This window comes from Mercenaria mercenaria, chromosome 6 (genome assembly GCF_021730395.1).
Source record: "Mercenaria mercenaria strain notata chromosome 6, MADL_Memer_1, whole genome shotgun sequence".
NCBI lineage: Eukaryota > Metazoa > Mollusca > Bivalvia > Venerida > Veneridae > Mercenaria > Mercenaria mercenaria.
In genome coordinates, this window is record NC_069366.1 from 85,763,671 (window position 1) to 85,778,490 (window position 14,820).

A 14,820-nucleotide genomic window follows, 5' to 3' on the forward strand; every position below is an offset into this window, starting at 1 on the left:
AATTTTAAATAAAGATTTAAGAAAATAAAAATAATTTGTGAAACTTTAAGGGTCATTTCTTCACAACAATTAAAGGTGACAAAGCACACGGAAATGGTTTTGTTAACAACGCGAACTGCCAATAATCTTCTACAATTATAAATATTGCATTTTGTCTCTCTTTTCCACGAGGCAAAGTTATCTTTAAACTTAAAAACTGATTTTCTTAATCTTCTTACAAAAACCTGTATCGATATTTTTTGAAGGCTGTATATTATTTTGGACAAAAGGACAAATCTTCTTAATTGACAATTATTGAAATTTGTGGTAATTGACAAACGTGCGGGAAATCTCGCGTGTTCTCATGGTAACTTGTAAACAAGATGGCGGTATTCAACGCGTGCGTCTGCTAATTGATGATAGATTATTATTGTTTATCTGTTAAAATTATGTTTACTACTGATTCATTTTAAAGGGAGATTGTACATCAGACTTTCATTTCGCTTATAGACGGCTAGTAAATGTCTGACACACAAAAGCTGGATCTAAACACCAAGCAGGGTCCTGGAACAGCGGGACACGGTGCCCTGGGACTCGGGACGAAAAACAAGGGACGATTAGCGGCACTTGCGACAGGAGAGAACATCAAAGAGAAACAGGTTTGAAGTTTTTCAATGAACTTATGCGAAGTTTAAATGCAGTAAAATATTTGCCTGTACATGCAAAACATAGTATACAATTTGCAACAGTAGTGTAGAAGAAGTGTAGAAATAGTTTACGAAACTGTTATTTATTGTCACATTTGTGAGACAAGAGAAGCTTGGTAGCACTTATGAAAAGAAACAACAACAATAATTAAAACCAGTTGTACAGACTGCCTTATCCCAAATAACTTGCTGGAACCCTTTTACAGGTAGGCATGGGATTTCTTTAATTATCCAAGTACACATGGAAGTTCCAAAGTAGAGGGGGAAGATCGAGCTCTGGGGTTCCTCCCACTTTGAACTTTTTTTTTGCTACAGGAAAAGTAACTAGACTTCAAGCCTCTATAGCTTAGTGAAACCCGTGCCCTAACTAGTAAGTACCATTTTCAGTCCTTAATGAAACTGCTGCTTGGTTGAGAAGTGCAAATTGCATTTGGAGTAACCAGATTCAGACCTTGGCCTAAATAACTCTGTATGAAAGAATCTAAAGCCCTGTTAGCCAGTGCATCTGCTAGTTCACTGCAATTTAAAAAGGTGTCCAGGAGTGAATATTGTTAGATCTATTAAAAAGAAAAATTTAACATAATATTTAGTAACCGTTTATTTTCTAATGTTTATTTTTTGGGGATTGGGTGCTGCTGGCTTTAGCCTTAGTCATTCAGGATCACAGGTGTTCATCCAGCCTTGGGTAACCCATGCAGCCAGCCCAAAATAAACATCAAAAAGAAGAATTGAAAAATATACAAACCACTAGTTTAAAAAAGAAAAAAATCCTTGTATAGATCTACTTATACTTGAAATCACTATAAAGTTTTTCTGTTGCTTAGAATACGTTTTTTTTTTTAAATTATCATCTTGTACAAAATCCCAAAACTTTCAACATTAAAAAGATAAGTATATAAAACAGATGGACCTTCCCTAGCAACAACCTGTCCATCAGCCAAAATTGACTTTAAAATTGTTCTAATTTCAAGCATAGTCTGAAACTATTTGAGGAACCTGGCTTGTATTTTTTCAAGTTTAAGCTCAAAATTATGGCTTAAAAATCAATGTTAAAAGATATTAATTTTGTCATAAATTATCTGAATTTTTTTTTTTTATGACCTATGCTTTCTTTGGGACCACACTGTTTCAGTGGATTCATGGATAAATTTATGTACATTGCACTAATCCATAATTGTCTTCTCTCTTACGTTTTCAATAGTACGTTGTTGTTGTTTTTTTTTACATCTGATTTTGCCGACAGTTGCTTAAATAATTTGTTTTACAAAATTAGCGTATGACTTTGTCACATGATAATGAAACAATACATGTTGATAAATGTCACCATTTAGTTCACGTCAGAAATCAGCATAGTAAATATTGATCAGTTGTTGGCTAGGTAGTAATCATCCATGTTTGCTGGATATCAATTGATTTAGTGTCAAAGACAGTAATTCATTTATTTATAGTTCAAATATTGAACTTATCCTGATCAAACATGATCTCTTACTTTTACAATCTTCCTAGTAATGCAAAAATGCTTGAACAATTTATTGCCTGATTTTATAAGGCTTCTGATGTGTACACTTGACAAGTATTATATTTTTGTTTACAGTAATAGGCGGTTACTTCTAGGCTATTTATCACATAATTATGTTTAATTGGCACAATTATGGTTTCTGCCGAAATATTACTTCACCAGTATGCAAATTATTTCAGTTTCCAAATATGCCGAGGTCAATTATGTTGATATCTTGATGTTTCATGTTAACTATTGACTTAATTGGTAATATGCAGGTTCAGAAATTATGTCTAGTCGGGCACCTGGTGTCAGCCTTTATCGTTAAAGCTGCAGTCACCATGACTGTGATCTAAATTGTGTCAGAATATTGTAATATTAAAACGCAGCACTCCTCTTCAGTCCCAACCCCCTCTCTGCAGAAAAAACAAAACAAAAAACACTGTAATATTTAGACCAGTATAGTGGTCATAACTGATCTTAGAGAATTATTTAAAAAAAAAAAGATTTTATTGAGCTGTTTTAATTGACTCATTCAGAAAGTAAATGTTGGAAAGTTCTAATTCTTTAACAGCACTCACTGACTTTTTGTGCTCGAAAATAAAATATTAAGATTGATTCATTAATTAATTAATCAATCACCTGCTTGGTATTTTAATCACTTAATCAATTTCTGTAGCATCTGTTGATTACACAAGTTAGGTGATTAAATCTCACAGTTTCCTATTTAAGATGCTGAAATATTGATGATTTATCAGGGAATTTTATCTTGTAGGTTTCTTAGCCATTCTTTTCTGCCATGAGAAATTTATAAGAAACACAGACATTTCTATTATTCATTAAGCTAGTTTTTAATTGCTTTCCCCATTTTTATCATGCAAAGCTGCCTTCATATATTCTTGAAACTTCTTTTTGCACAATTATGCATACTGTTAACTAGAATTTTTTGTCTAGATTGTTCAGACTTTTAGATTGTTCAGAATTTTTCTAATTCAATTTATGTTAATTTTCAAGCTCAATTTAATCAGTTAAGTACCCTCAATTGAATCAGTTGCTATACCCCAATTTAGCTTGGATTAGCAGATCATATTATCAACTTAGATTATTGGATTACCATTTGTTATGCTTGTATAAAGTCAACATAACCATTCATAAGAATTTCTTTGGAACAAATTTATCACTTTTCCTTCAAAATACTTAACTTGTCGTATAAATTTTGTTTAAATCCATGAAATTGATCTAAAAATACTTTATTCAATAAGGTACAGATAGTTTCAATTGAAAATGATTTGAAAAGTGTTAACATAAATCTAGGGAATGCTAAACATATTATTCCTCCCTGGATAAAAGGCTAGTACATACCCAAATAAAAACTGTCCCTTAATATGTTTTTTGGGGGTCTAATTTTGAGGAATTCCCGGTTATGTCAATCAAAAGCATTAAATTGCAACAAATGTATTAAATTTCAATTTATTTCATCTTTAAATTTGCCATCAATGAATTTGTGTCAATATGAAAACTGTGATTTAGGCAGTCTCCAGTAGTCACGGTAACCATTTCTCATATAAACTGCATTGACAACTGAAAAATGCTAAAATAACAGATATGAGACACGAAATTGTACTGAAATTGCCAACAGAACTTTTTTGGGGGGAAAAATGGACAACTACAAAAAGGTGCATAATTTCATCAAAAAGTTAACAAGAGTTACGGAACCTATGTCACTCAGTTGGTATTGTCATCGGAAAGGCATGCATGAAGTTTCCTTCATAATTTCTGATGAGCAATAATGCTGAAAATCTGAACAAAGGTATCAGTTTGTATTGTTTGTATTAAATCATGCACATTTGATGCTGGAGATAGGAGGAATCATACTGGTAAAACATCAGTTACTGTGAAATTGGCACAAAATTTCTTGGTTGGGCTAAAATGGCTATTTTATGATTTACAGTTTTCATTTGCTGGAAAGCACTTTTAAATTTTTTTGAATAAATTAACATTTACAAAGAGGCATGTCACTTGTTTTTCAGGTAGTAAGTGTCAGAATAACAAATCGGTCAGGTGATTGATCTATAGTTTTATGTTTCACATAAGTTTTCTGTTAAATGATATTAATATCGTACAAACAATGAAATTAATTTAGCGAATCTTTTTCATGTTTTGATTCATTTGACTTGTTTACATGTAATTATTTTCAAGGTTGTTAGGCCAGAAGTTTTAAATTAAACCAGTCAACTTTGTGCTTTGTTTACAAAAATTACAACCTGGTGCTAAGTGCATGTAACATGCAACTGTTATATGCTTTGAAAGGTCAATATTTTAAATTGTTTTGTATTAAGGTTCATGCCTCCAGATCGTTATGTCAAATTGATTGAAATGAATACAGAGCTGTCATTAATATTTGAAATAAAATTTATCTTGTGAATTTTAGACAGTACAAATTAATAACAATACTAAGTCTTGTACAGTATGTAAAACTAATACTTTACGGTGTTAGTCAAGTAGTAGAAGTCATTGACCCTTATCATGCTGGACATTTATTCTGCCTTTGCGACCAGTATAGATCATGATCAGACTGCACACATGTACTGCACAGTTGTACATCTGTGCAGTCTGATCAAGATTTGCACTGTTTGCCATTTAGTCAGTATTTTTTTTGTAAGCACCCCTTTTAACAGTTAATGGTACTGTCCAAATTGAAAGATGGATAAGTCCATTATAGAAATTTAGCAGGGTAAAGGTTAGAATATTGTAAAATATATAAAATTTGACCTTTCTTTATAACATACACATAAAGAAAATTGCTGTATGTTTTGATGTTATGGTATATGTCTGAAGATAATATGACCCACTAAACACAAGAAAACTAAATTTATACCAAACAACTATGTTAAAAAAAAACAACTGTGATCATGGGTTGAGGTTGATGACTGAATCACTTGTCCCTACTCGATATTAAGGGTTCGTAACCCTGCCTTGGTTGTAGAATTCTTTTATGTGTGGAAGCCATCCATCTGGCTTACGGAAAGTCAGTGCCCGTCAATGCCAGAAATAGTGTTTGGAAGGGCACATTGAGTCTTCCTCCATCATACAAGCTGGAAAGTCACCATATTAGTACATTGTGTTTGTGAAATGCCCAACTAGCTGAAAGCGGTTAAAGGGAACTAACTTAAGAGAAAGGGAAAAAAATGAAGTTCAGGTAGCCTCCCTTACGCAAAAATATTGGAAAGTTTCAGAGTGCTAATTGCATCATAAATGAATGTTATTTAAATTAATATCTTTTTGACAGTTATGTAAAGTATTGTTTTTATTTCTTTATTTTTCATTATGAAAATCAAATTGCAGACAATCTTTGTTTGAAAGAATCAAAAAGCAACCATATATGCTCAAGCGTAGACTTAAGTCTTGGTCAGTTATAAGGTAAGTAATGGATGCCTCCTATACCTGTTGATTTCGGAAGCAATTTTTATAATAACATATTTGTACAGCATTCCAGTATAATGATTATCTACTGGGTATATTAAAATTTCATAGGCATGAAATTCCATAGTTTTTTGCATAATTGGCTATTTTGTAGAGATTTGAATTTGTTGATACGAAACAAATGGGAATTTACTTGTTTATTGGGATTTCATTTCATGGATTGAGGCAATCACGAAATCCAGAAAAATTAGCCTTCTTGGCCTCCTTGGCCTCCTCTCTCTCTGTGAATATTCATAATTTTACATGATGTCCTGTTCTAAAATATCAGAGAGTTTGTTCTGAATTAATGGATGGTTTTAGAATTCCTTAGACATGAATTTTTATATGGAAAAAGGTGATTTGCATGAAATTTAGGGTCATTTTAGGAGAAAAATGCTGGTTTTGCTGAGAGAATAAAGCAATATTTTAACTTCTGTTTCTTTTGACAAAATCCTGATTTCATAGGTATTCTTATGGCATTTCATTTTTAGCTCTGTAGGGCTCAAGTTCTCAAGGATTGTCTGTTGCATGTTGATAAGTGGCCATTAACCATTTTATAGAATACCTTACTGTAAATCACTTTATATTTCGTGATCTTTATTTCGCGAATTCCCCCACCCTGAATTATTTCGCAGATACATGAATTCACGAAGGGAGGATCAGAAATTTAAATTCGCGATGGTTCTTATCTAACATTATTGTTACATACAAGTATGATACAATGGTGTGATAAATTGTCCGCTAATCCCTATTGTTACCTAAACAAAATGTGTAAAAAAATTCAGGTTTGTCGAAAAGATAAAGGATGATATGGATCATCCCCTCAGGCAACATGCGCTCTGCTTGTTTGACACATACAAAGTTCATCAAGGAGATGCTCACTGTAACCTGTTAAAAAACAAAGTTATTGTGTTATATACATCCCTGCCGTCCAACCTCTAGACCTTAGCGTTAATTCTGTCTTTAAGCAGTATATTCTACATGAAAAGTAGTTTCAAGGATTTTTAGCTTGACTATTAGAAGTATGGAGAGCTATCCTACTCGACCTGGAGTCGGCATCCTTCTGCATCCGCACTTTGGTTGAAGTTTTGATGCACTTTCTCTTTATCTTTGTTATTACTTGATGGATTTGCTTCAAACTTAAAAATAGTTGTTCCTCATCATCACCCACAACATATGGCACAAGGGTCATAACTCTTGCACCAATATTATATGAATTATTTCCGGGCCCCTTTTTACTTTCAGGTTAAAGTATTGGTGCACTTTCACTTTATCTCAGTTATTACTAAATGGATTTGATTCAGACTTAAAATAGTTGTTCCACATCATCACCCACATCATATGACACAAGGTTCATAACTCTGGCACCAATTTTTCATGAATTATGCCCCCTTTTTGCTAAGAATTTTATGTTAATTTTGATGCATTTTTACTATATCTCTGTTATTTCAGAAATGATTTGATTTTCAAACTTAAAATAATTGTTCATCATTATTACCTACGTCATTTGACACAAGGGCCATAACTGTTACATCTGTATTTTACAAGTTATCCCCCTTTTTACTTAAAATTTCAGGTTAAAGTTTTTATGCACTTTCACTCTATGTTATTACCAAACAGACTTGATTCAAAACTTTAAACAGTTGTACCACATCATCATCCTCATCATATGACACAAGGACAATAACTCTTGCACCAATATTTTTTGATGATCCCCCTTTTTGCTTAAAATTTCAGGTTAAAGTTTTGATACACTTCCACTTTATCTCTGTTTTTACCAAATGGATTTGATTCAAACTTAGATTAGTTGTACTACATCATCACCCACATCATATGATACAAGGGCTGCAACTCTGGCACCAATATTTCATGAATTATGCCCCCTTTTTACTTAGAATGTCAGGTTAATTGTGGTGCACTTTCACTTAATCTTCGTCATTACTTAATAAATTTGATTAAAAGTTGAATTAGTTTTTCCAGATCATCATCCTCATCATATGGCACAAGGTCAGTCACTCTGGCACAAATATGTTTATAAGTTATATCCCCTTTTTACTTAGAATTTCAGTTTAATTTTTATATCTCTGTTGTTACTAAATGGATTTAATCAAACTTAAAATGGTTGTCCCACTTCATCACTATCATACAACACAAGTTTGATAATGCTGGCACCAGTTCGTTCTGAGTTATACCCTCTTTGTACTAATAGAATTTCCGGTTCAAGTTGTGATGCACTTTTGCTATATCTCCAGTAGTACTAAAGAGATTTTATTTAAACTTAAAGTAGTTGTTTCGAATTATTAGCAGCATGATATGACACATGGTGCATTACTTTTGCAGAAGTTTCCCATGAATTATGTTCCTTTTATACTGATTTAATGTTTTGAGACTTAAGCTATTGTCCAATATCTTCATCCACATTTGAGTCATTAAACACTCCTGTGACAGCTCCAGCTTCCTCAGATGTGCCCAGTTTCACTATCCAGCATTGAAATAGTCTAGCGCGCTGTCTCCTGTGACAGCTCTTGTTATTACACTTATTCGTAATATATCAAAATAAATTCATTCAATAAACATCGTGTACAAGCGGCTAGTACTCATTGCTGAACTTGACCGTATTTCGGACATTCTTTTCAGATATGTCTGTATGTTATGGAAGGAAATTTACGCGGATTTATGAATTCGCGATGCACCCGATTCGTGAAAAATAGTGGAAATTAAAACTCCACGAATAATCCTGGATTTACAGTATTACTTGAACCATCTTTCCATGTGTAGCATCACACCTTGGTTAAAATTTTGTGTTCAGATTGCAAAGACTTTGAATGTAATGGATTGAAACTTAGCACAAGGCTTCGTAGTCTTCAAACTTATTGAAATAATCAAGTTAGATGACCCTGGGTTGATTTTAATTCAGATCATGGCAGTTTCTTTTTTGGAAGAGTTTTGCATGAAACTACCAGTCAAGCTGTATCTCAGTAATAACTGTGTCTATTAAATTGAAACTTCATACAATGCTTCCCAGTCATCAAACCTACAGTAATCACCAAGATAGATAACTCTTGGTTGAATTTAAATGATGCAATTATGGCCCTTTTAGACATAGAAAATTTGGTAAGAGTTTTGAATGAAACTACCAGTCAAGCTGTATCTCAGTAATAACTGTGTCTATTAAATTGAAACTTCATACAATGCTTCCCAGTCATCAAACCTACAGAAATAACCGAGATAGATAACTCTTGGTTGAATTTAAATGATGCAATTATGGCCCTTTTAGACATAGAAAATTTGGTAAGAGTTTTGTATGAAACTACTAGTCAGGCTGTATCAGAGTAACAAATACACGGTGGCGATACCCTGGGTATGCAGGGGTGCAAAATGACGGCGGAATCTCTCGATTCAGGTAACATTTTTCATTATTACTGTCTTAATACTTAACCAATTTTAACGAAATAAAGAGGAGTGCCCGCTCATAAGAATACTACACCCTCGGCTATAAAGCTTGGGCTCCTGAGTTTTGTAGTTTTTGTTAAAAGTGCAACAGCATATTCTGACGGGAAAAATGCAACTGCTATGTAGGGGGGCATTTTTATGAAAATGACTAAACCAACTATCCGCGTGTGTTTCGAAAAATGGCTTGTAGGGCGGAACCGGGCTTGACATGTTCCAAAGCTGTTGTAGAACTTTAGCAAGTGAAATCGTCAGTTTTTGGCAATTCCGGGCGATTGAAAGGAAATGCTATGTGGGGGAGGTGTTTTCATTATGTTATGTGGGGGTGCTTTTGACATGTGGGTGTGACTTAACTGGCTGCTAGAGACACGCAATAATACGGACAAATAAAGCCAGCGAAAAATACTTTGAACCGTTAAAGGCATATTATATGTCAATATATATTGTGATGATGTCCGTCCTTGCATGTTTCTCCTCATACATCGTTGGCACTAGAAACTTGAAACTTGATCACGATACTGCTATGGCCTTTGGAGAGTGCATATAAAGCTATAGGTGTCATAAGGGGCCTGGATCTATTATATTAAATTTGGCCATAACTTGTTCTAAATTAGTACTTGACCGATTTGGCTAATAATCAAACGAATATATTCTTTAATATTTGACCTTTACCTTTATTTGCCTTTTCACCTTTACTTTTAAAAGTCAGAACATAGTCATTTTGATGTCCATCTGATATTTGACATCTACTGTTTAAACGCTAAAAACAGTTAGTTTGCTGTAATGTTTTTTATTACTTCACACATTTGACTCATATTCACAAATACCAATTCTTGTGACAAGATGTTCACTTTGATGTATTTAAGTATGACAATGTCCTTCATTTTACTTTGATCTTTGCGTTTAAAAATCGGAAATAATTAAATTCCCCATAACCTTTGTCAGCTTGGCTGTAATGTAAACTGAACAATCCATCGACAAAAAAGCGGCGTATGGTAACATTCATAAAATCTCTTAAAAAAAATATTAAAGATGGCATTAGAAGTTGTATTGTACTGAAATATAGTCATGACAGTTGAAACTTAAAATATTCTGTGGTTCTAAGTGGTAAAGCAGTTGTCTAAATAACGATTTTAAACATTTTCGATATCACTATCTTCCTCCTTATTTTAAAAAGAAACTGCACGTAAAACATAATATTATTGAATAGAACCTTTCAATTCTTTTTTAGCTCATCTGATTTTTTGAAAAAAAAATGATGAGTTATTGTCATCACTTGAGCGGTTGTCGGCGTCGGCGTTGGCGTCTGCGTCGGCGTTGCCTGGTTAAGTTTTATGTTTAGGTCAGCTTTTCTCCTAAACTATCAAAGCTATTGCTTTGAAACTTGGAATACTTGTTCACCATCATAAGCTGACCCTGTATAGCAAGAAACATAACTCCATCTTGATTTTTGCAAGATTTATGGCCCCTTTTGTACTTAGAAAATATCAGATTTCTTGGTTAAGTTTTATGTTTAGGTCAACTTTTCTCCTAAACTATCAAAGCTATTGCTTTGAAACTTGGAATACTTGTTCACCATCATAAGCAGACCCTGTACATCAAGAAACATAGCTCCATCTTGCTTTTTGCAAGAATTATTGCCCCTTTTGGACTTAGAAAATCAGTTTTCTTGGTTAAGTTTTATGTTTAGGTCAGCTTTTCTCCTAAACTGTCAAAGCTATTGCTTTAAAACTTGCAACACTTGTTCACCATCATAAGTTGACCCTGTACAGCAAGAAACATAACTCCATCCTGCTTTTTGCAAGATTTATGGCCCCTTTTGGACTTAGAAAATATCAGATTTCTTGGTTAAGTTTTATGTTTAGGTCAACTTTTTCTCTTAAACTATCAAAGCTATTGCTTTGAAACTTGCAACACTTGTTCACCATCATAAGCTGACCCTGTACAGCAAGCAACATAACTCCATCCTGCTTTTTGCAATAATTATTGCCCCTTTTGGACTTAGAAAATCATTTTCTTGGTTGAGTATTATGTTTAAAAGTCAACTTTTCTCATAAACTATCAAAGCTATTGCTTTAAAACTTGCAACAGTTTTTCACCATCATAAGTGGACACTAAACATCAAGAAACATAACTCTATCCTGCTTTTTGCAAGAATGATGGCCCTTTTTAGACTTAGAAAATCATGGGTAGGACAATATTTCTATTACACGAAAAAAAATCAGATGAGCGTCAGCACCCGCAAGGCGGTGCTCTTGTTTTTCAATTGCAAGAACCGTGTTGGCCCGTATAAATTTACTGTTAGTACATAGGGGAAATAATTGGCCGTTCGAACAGTATTTTGATGGGTCAAACTCTTTCACATACACAGGCTAAATTTCTGTCCGGAACAATATACAACAATTCGGTTTGAAATATCATGCTACGATTTTGACTTTCACTATATATTTCTGTTTACGTTATAATGAATAAATATACTAACACGTTCTTCTTCATTTTTTTCAAAGTTAAAACAGTCAGAAAATTAGATAAGGGAATATTGCTGCCACGGCACTCGTAGCACCAAAAACAAAATAAAATATTTGGTAGGTGGGGCATGGTGTACGCTAACTGCCTATAAGTATGTGAGAAAACTAAGAAAAACAAGATGTGTTTTTGAAGCACAATGCCCCCTTTGAAATATGAAGCTGGAAAAAGAGCTAAGTGCTTGACGTATAAATACGCCAAAACGAAGACCAAGGTCAAATGTTTATTTACCAATGTAATGGGCATGTACAATGAATGGGATGTGTGAATATGGAAGGATTTCATAAAGAAATGAAACAATAATGGTAAAACTTGAGAAGTTTGCTAAGTGTTTGGCCTCGAAAAAGAAACTGTTATCTTGAATGCCGAGTTTATATTTTTAAGCAAGGAGAAGCATGTGTGAGTTTCAAATATATATATATATATATAAAGAAATGAATCATTCATTAGCATTAATTTGATAAATAGGAAAGTTGCCAAGTGTCTTACCGTGAAAAAGTTATCTTGAAGGTCATGGTAACACGTCTATATATCAATGTAAAGGTAATATGACAAAGAGTAAAGTATGTGAGTTTCAAAGACATCAATTAAGAAATGAATTATTTATATGATATGTTTACGTTTTGTGAGAGAGGAGAGAGAGAGAGAGAGAGAGAGAGAGAGGCCAACAAAGATATTGCCCCCGATTTAACGGATACAGGGATAAAAACACAGGAAATATTATCAAAATACAAGTACGAATCTGAGCGGACGGAGTTGACAATATGTTCCAGAGATATATACCCAAATGTGTCCGTATAAAGCATTTATATGTTTACTTCACATCCACCTTCAAAATGAAAAATTCTTGAAACGTTTTTTTTTCCACTGGGATAATTTCTATCCATATTATATATACTTTATATATAAAATGATCATATCACTGCATGCCTCTAGCAGCCTAGCAGCCAGTTAAGTCACCCCCACATGTCAAAAGCACCCCCACATAACATAATGAAAACACCTCCCCCACATAACATTTCCTTTCAATTGCCCGGAATTGCCGAAAACTGGCGATTTCACTTGCTAAAGTTCTACAACAGCTTTGGAACATGTCACAAAAGCTACGAAACTCAGGAGCCCAAGCTTTATAGCACTCGTCTTTATTTCGTTAAAATTGGTTAAGTATTAAGACAGTAATAATGAAAATGTTACCTGAATTAAGAGATTCCGCCGCCATTTTGCACCCCTGCTTACCCAGGGTATCGCCACTGTGAAATAGGGAGCTCTGTGGCTGAGTGGTTAAGGTCACTAACTTAAAATCACTTGCTCACACCAATGTGGGTTCGAAACCTCGTTTTGGTTTTAGAATTCTTCCTCCAGATGTCGTATAATGGAAGGACAATGGTTCTGCCTATGTGCCCACCTGTGATGAAATTATGTTTGGATTGGCACGTGGGGTCTTCCTCCACCGTCAAAAACTGGAAAGTTGCCGTGTGACCTATTATTGTTTTAGTGTGACGTTAAACCCAACAATAAACAGCAACAACTACATGTACTGGAATGAAACTTCACACAGTGCTTCCCAGTTAATCAGACCTACTGAAATAATCAAGTTAAACAACACTTGACTGAATAATTTAAATTATGGCCCTTTTCTGACTTTGAAAATGTAGTAGATGTTTTGCATGCAAGTTGTTGTCATTGCCATAATAAAATCTAAATTTGCACTTAATTGTACTAAAATAACTCAGTTACACAAGTTTTGCCAAGTTATGGCTCCTGTTTGATTTAGAAGCTGTCAAATGCTTGAGCACTGTTTTATTGACAGCCCTTGGGTTTTTTTTTCACTTTTAAAAAGTTGCTTATGCCTTAGCATCAGGACCCCACACACCCCTACCCACTGCCACATTAATCCTCACCCCCACATACAAACCTAAGCACAACTACCCCAAAAAAAAAAAAATTTTTATTTTACAACCTCTTAGATCTAAAACTTTGGGCATATATTGTCCCACTTTATGGAACTCGTGTTTTACTGTGTGTTGCAGTTATTTGTTTGGGTTTATTGAAAACATTCTATAAAATTACTGAATACTTGGCTCCCTTTCTCCACTTCTTTGAGAATTCAGCATATGAGATCAAAGAAAACTTGGGAAAATAAATTGATGATAAAAAAGGTATTGGCTATTCTATAATGTATATTCATATTGAACCTGACTTCTGTAGAAATCACTCAAATGAAGAGCTTAAAATGATTACCTTCCTTACACCTTATAATGTCATTTTAAGTGTGATTGCAGTTTATGAGCTGATTTGAATATATATATATTCTGAAATGCCTGACTAATTCATCACTCATAATAAATGATATTCATTGATTGATTTTTGACTTTTTAAAAAGAAATTACAATCAATAAATTGTTTGCTTTTGAGAGAGAAATTCAAAAGAAGCAGGTATGTAAATACATTACTGAATAAATTTATCATTGAATATTTATTGATGATCCATCAACAGCCACAGACTTTATTATCCCACAAATGTTTCTCACATCCAGTTACACTTCATTTACCAATAGATCATTTTTGCGCAAAAAATTGTTGCCGAATTAATTTCAAGGGTATGTGAAGATGAGTTGGGAAATTTTAAAGTGCACGTAGTCTACAGCTTTCAGCTTTTGGAATATTTATAAGATGTGACGAACAGATGAGTTCCTCCATTATATTTCTGTAGTAGTCTGTAAAATCTTCGTGGATGCCTCATTTGCATAAAAGCTTCAATCACTAAGGATTATTGCCCTCACAACAACATTGCCGTTACTTGGCTTTGAGTGTTGTACACTGACTTTAGTGTTCATTACTGAGCTTTGATTGTCATTCCTGGTGTTTAATGTAAGGTTTATGTTTCTTAATAAAGTTGTTTAAGGCCAAGAATCAATGCTGGAATAGTGTTTACGTAAAACTGGAATGAACGAAACATGGCTTCTGACGAGGACAAGAAAATGCAGTATAAACGAAGACAAAGCGTCTTTGTTATACCTGATAAAATAGTACGGGTAAGTTATTTCTTGGTAAGAAAATTCTCGGGACAGTATTGTTCTGAAACCATATCATATTATAGTGTTAGAAATGATATTTCTGTTAGTACTAAAAGGAAATTTTTTGCAGATTCGTAGGTTCCAAGACAAAAAATTGTCAAAGCTGATGATATTGTACATG

General features: G+C 33.7%; 1 protein-coding gene across 2 annotated transcripts in view; it reads left to right on the forward strand.

The window, feature by feature from the left end:
• Positions 1-289: 289 nt before the first annotated feature.
• Positions 290-14,820, forward strand: part of LOC123548325 (dynein axonemal heavy chain 5-like) — a 146,568-nt gene continuing 132,037 nt past the window's right edge. The window contains exon 1 of one of the 2 annotated variants that reach the window (XM_053546534.1): positions 290-638. In XM_053546534.1, the coding sequence (XP_053402509.1) occupies positions 501-638 (138 nt within the window). In that variant the 5' untranslated portion in view covers positions 290-500. Of the gene's footprint in view, positions 639-14,522; positions 14,658-14,820 lie in introns of those variants that run through there. The other variant, XM_053546536.1, reaches the window with a different exon arrangement.